General features: G+C 42.3%; 1 protein-coding gene across 1 annotated transcript in view; it reads left to right on the top strand.

Moving 5' to 3' along the window:
• Window positions 1–4,940, top strand: part of LOC134444225 (transmembrane protein 50B-like) — a 15,394-nt gene extending 10,454 nt beyond the window's left edge. Inside the window, exons 5-7 of the mRNA XM_063193593.1 lie at window positions 1,842–1,934; window positions 3,379–3,436; window positions 3,795–4,940. Of these exons, the coding sequence (XP_063049663.1) occupies window positions 1,842–1,934; window positions 3,379–3,436; window positions 3,795–3,843 (200 nt within the window). The 3' untranslated portion in view covers window positions 3,844–4,940. The remainder of the gene's footprint in view (window positions 1–1,841; window positions 1,935–3,378; window positions 3,437–3,794) is intronic.
• Window positions 4,941–5,000: the final 60 nt, after the last annotated feature.

The following is a 5,000-nucleotide window of genomic DNA, read 5'->3' as shown; positions in this document are numbered from 1 at the left end:
TATATACACACACACTATACGCATACACTATACAGTGAGGAGAATAAGTATTTGATCCCTTGCTGATTTTGTTGGTTTGCCCACTAATAAAGACATGGTCATTCTATAATATTAATGATAAAATGTATTCTAATATAGAGAGACAGAATATCAAAAAGAAAATCCAGAAAATGACTTTGAAGAATATATTTTAATTGATTTGTATTCCATTGAGGAAAATAAGTATTTGACCCCTCTAGTCAAAGAAGACAAAATTACTTGGTGGCAAAGCCCTTGTTTTCTCATACAGAGGTCAGATGTTTCTTTCAGTTAATGACAATGTTTGTGGATATATTAGAAAGGATTTTTGTCCGCTTTTCTTTGCAGATCATCTCTAAATCCCTTAAGTTGTATGACTGTAGCTTGCCAAATGGGAGCTTCTGTTCCCTTCACAGGATTAGTATAGGGTTAATGTTTGGAAACTGTCTAGGCCACTTCATGACCTTAAAATGCTTCTGCTTGAGCTACTCCTTCGTTGCTTGGGCTGTATGTTATGGATTATTATCATATTGGGAGGCCAATCCATGACCCACCTTCAGTCTAGTGGTGGTGGGAAAGAGGTTGGCATGCAGCATTGTACGTTTACATGTCTCCTTCCATCCATTTCTTGACGATGTGAAGTTATCCTGTATCTTGGCCAGACAAACAACCTCAAAACATAATGTTACCACTTTCATTTATGATGTTGGAGAAGGTGTTGTTCTTATATTAAATATGAATACATTATTATATATTCTTTAGAGTTAATTTCTGGATTTTCTTTTTGATATTCTGTCTCTCCATATTAGAATACATATTATCATTAACTTTAAAGAATGATCATGTCTTTATTAGTGGTCAAACCAACAAAATCAGCAAGGGATCAAATACTTATTCTCCTGACTGTATATACAGTATGCATACATACAGTTAGGGCCAGAAATACACACACTATATACACACACTATATACACACACTATATACACACACACACGCACACACACACACACACACACACACACACACACACACACACACACACACACACACACATACACTTTATATACACATCAACATGAGGTCGATGTTGTGACGATTGGAGGTAGTCCTTGTCCATCATGAGAATCCTTGTGGCAGCCGAGAAGCTGAAATTTCAGTCCAAAAGCGGCTACGAAAAAGACATTGATTGTCAAAGTGCTGTCGGAGTTTAACTCATTTCCCATTTGGATCCTCACTCACAGACTTACACTTTTGTAAATATTACACTGTAAATAAGAAACATATATGTGTGGTTTAACTATTTCATTCATTAGTTTTGTGAATCATATACTTCCTGTTGTTAATTTGTTTGTGGTGAGCTAATAGTTTTGTCACAGTGGTGGCTGCGCTGGCAGCTAAGCCAGAGAGAGTAGAGAGATATATACTTAAAGAATCTCTGGCTAAGCCGTTAGCAACACCATATGTAGTCGGCATGCTTTTAGCCGAGCGTTGAACGTTTAAGAATCAAGAAGCCCAAGCTTGAGTTGATTAAAAAACCTAAGGGACATAAACAACCGGTGACAACTCCCTCCTTCTAACTTCAGAATGACAGTTTGTACTTTTCATTGTAGAAAAGATTTGGTTCAGCAATTCACTATGATTCCAACTTTCCCAAAGTTAATTCATAAAGTCCTAAAGTCTGAGCAGCTCTGTGGAGCATATGAACTCCGTGTGGTGTGGACGTGTGTGTGCTCTTTACACTAAATGTGCTTCCTAATAGAGAGTGTGTGTGTGTGTGTGTGTGTGTGTGTTTTTGTGTGTGTGTGTGTGTGTGTGTGTGTAGGTGCGCGTTTGTGGCTGTTTCTGGGTTTGATGCTGATGTTCGCGTCGCTCATCGCTGCGACTTGGATCCTCTTTCAAGAGTTTGTGGTTGCCAGTAAGTACACACACACACACACACACACACACACACACACACACACACACACACACACACACACACACACACACACACACACACACACACACACACACTTTCTGACATGTGTAATGTAACATAAGGGATGCCACCTAGCGTCCCCAGGCAGGGTTGTGTTTGCAGATGCACCCCGAGGCCCCTACACCGCACCCCGAGGCCCCCACACCGCACCCCGAGGCCCCCACACCACATTATAATTACAGATGCACCCCGAGGCCCCCACACCGCACCCCGAGGCCCCCACACCCCGAGGCCCCCACACCCCGAGGCCCCCACACCGCACCCCGAGGCCCCCACACCACATTATAATTGCTGACGCACCCCGAGGCCCCCACACCGCACCCCGAGGCCCCCACACCCCGAGGCCCCCACACCCCGAGGCTCCCACACCGCACCCCGAGGCCACCACACCCCGAGGCCCCCACACCACATTATAATTAGAGACGCACCCCGAGGTCCCCACACCACATTATAATTAGAGATGGGATATCGGTATCGGTGTATCTGTATCGGGTTCAGATATCAACAAAATTCAGAGATCGGATCGGATCTGAATTTTTCCAAAGTGTTGGAACTTTCCTGATACTGACATTGAGCCAGGTGTAATGTTAATTTGAAATCATAACACTTGCATATTAGTTTTCAGGATGGGATTGTTACTTTTTTACTTGTTACTTTTTACTTATTAATTGGTTTCCTGTTCTTCTGACATCATTTTCTAACCAAATAGTCTACTTGGGCCTACCTCAAGTTGAAACCCATGCATCTATGTGGTTTTGGTATTGGATCGGAGTAGTATCGGTATCGGCAGATATCCAAATTTAGATATCAGGATCGGAATCGGAAGTGAAAAAATGTGTATCGGTGCATCCCTAATTATAATGGGCCATATTTGAGACGCACAAAAGAACGCAGGCTACGCGTTTAGTCCAACACAAAAAAGGGTGCGCTGAACCCCCCTGCTGAGTTCACCAGTCGCAAACCAAAGCTTTATTATTTAGTAAATATTCATGAAAAGATCTAATTTGGCAATAGGCAGCACAGTTTCAATGAGCAGCATAGTTGCAGTACCCATTCTGGCCACATCATACACAGTGCACCTTTAAATAAATGAACCTCCATTAGCCTTGGAAAGACTGGCTGTCTGTCAAAGGAATTAATTCAGCTGTCGCTTGTCCCCACTAAGGGAAGGGAGAATCCCGCAGCAGCGAACCACAGCAAAGCGAAGCGAAGCGGTCACGAAATCCCCTCAAAATTGAACATTACATTAGCGGTTAACATAGCGGTTTTCATCTAGATGGTGCATTAAACTGTAATAATATGCAATCATTACATGTGTGTGTGTGTGTGTGTGTGTGTGTGTGTGTGTGTGTGTGTGTGTCTGTGTGATTGTCTCCGCCAGATAAACTGGTCTATCCCGGACTCTCCATCTTTTTCCAAAACCTCCTCATCTTTTTCAGGTATAGTACACACACACACACACACACACATCCACACACACACACACCAAAAATCTTACAAACACACATGCACACCAAAAACCTTACACACACACACACACACACACACACACACACACACACACACACACACACATACACACACACACACACACACACACACACACACACACACACACACACACACACATACACACACACACACACACACACACACACACACACACACACACACACACACACACACACACACCAAACACACATGCATACTCACGCTCACACACACGAACACACACATGTGTGCACACACACACATACTCCAGTTCCTTTACTCATTGTGTCTGTTTTTCTCCTCCAGTACTCTCATCTACAAGTTCGGTCGGACAGAAGACCTCTGGGATCATTAAATACACACACACACACACACACACACACACACACACACACACACACACACACAGAAGATCTGTGGATACACCCCACTCCCATGCACATACACACACGTCAGCACACACCTACACAGGAAGTCGTCACCAAAAGCTAAATGTCACCCACTCTACAGCTGCGGGAAAAATGGAGAGATCACCTCGAAAAATATATTTTTTACTGGTTTTACAACTATAGCCAAGTGGTTCAGTAAAATGAAGCGAATATCATTTGCATAAATTAAATATGCATTTTTTTAAGGAATGCATTTTTATGCATTTTGTTTCTGAAAACATTGCATCTTTTGTATTATTTTGACCATTTGTAACTTTCTGAAAATCAATGGTCTACATGACAATATTTCATTCGAAATTCGGAGGAAATGTTGTCATTAGTTAATAGATTGAAACAGTAATGTTCATTTTACTGAAACGTGCTTATTTCAGAGGTGGTCTCTCAGGTTATTCTGCAGCTGTTGTTTGAACACCTTCAGCTTTGGTTACTGTACACATTTGCTGTGGCATCACTAACATAAGTGTCTGCAATGCCACAAGATGTTTTTATTCATCTTCATCTATTGATGTTTTTAGCTAAATGACAACCCATTAGATATGTCTGCAATGTAAAATGATTTATTTCCATCTATTGTTGCATTAAGTTTTCAGCAGAATCTTGTGCTGATGATGGTGGAGTCTGAATGCTGTGTAAAGCCTGCTCAACGATTCTCAGTGCGGTTGAGTTCTGGACTCTGGTGGCCAATCTATGTTTGTAAATGATATCGCTCTTCATAACTAGGCCACGGCTGACTAAACTTTTATTTTATTTCTAGTGAAAAATGTAGTTTGCACAGTAATAAGGAACATGGTGCAGTGAACGCCCAGGTTATTCCATTGATCATCTTTCTCGATGGCATATTCCAAGATGGTCATGCCCAGATTCAGTGGGCTACAATTGATGGGGTTTTAGACCAGAGGGTTGCAGGTTTGAATCCCACCCTTCAACTCCCTATATCACTCCATGGCTGGACCAAGACACCTAACCCCACACTGCTCCTGGGACTGTAACTAATACCCTGTACCAAGGCAAATAACCCCACACTGCTCCAGGGACTGTAACCAATACCCTGTACCAAGGCACA

This window comes from Engraulis encrasicolus, unplaced genomic scaffold (genome assembly GCF_034702125.1).
Source record: "Engraulis encrasicolus isolate BLACKSEA-1 unplaced genomic scaffold, IST_EnEncr_1.0 scaffold_479_np1212, whole genome shotgun sequence".
Classification (NCBI taxonomy): domain Eukaryota; kingdom Metazoa; phylum Chordata; class Actinopteri; order Clupeiformes; family Engraulidae; genus Engraulis; species Engraulis encrasicolus.
Note: the sequence above shows the minus strand (reverse complement) of the source record. Positions and strands in the feature narration are given on the sequence as shown.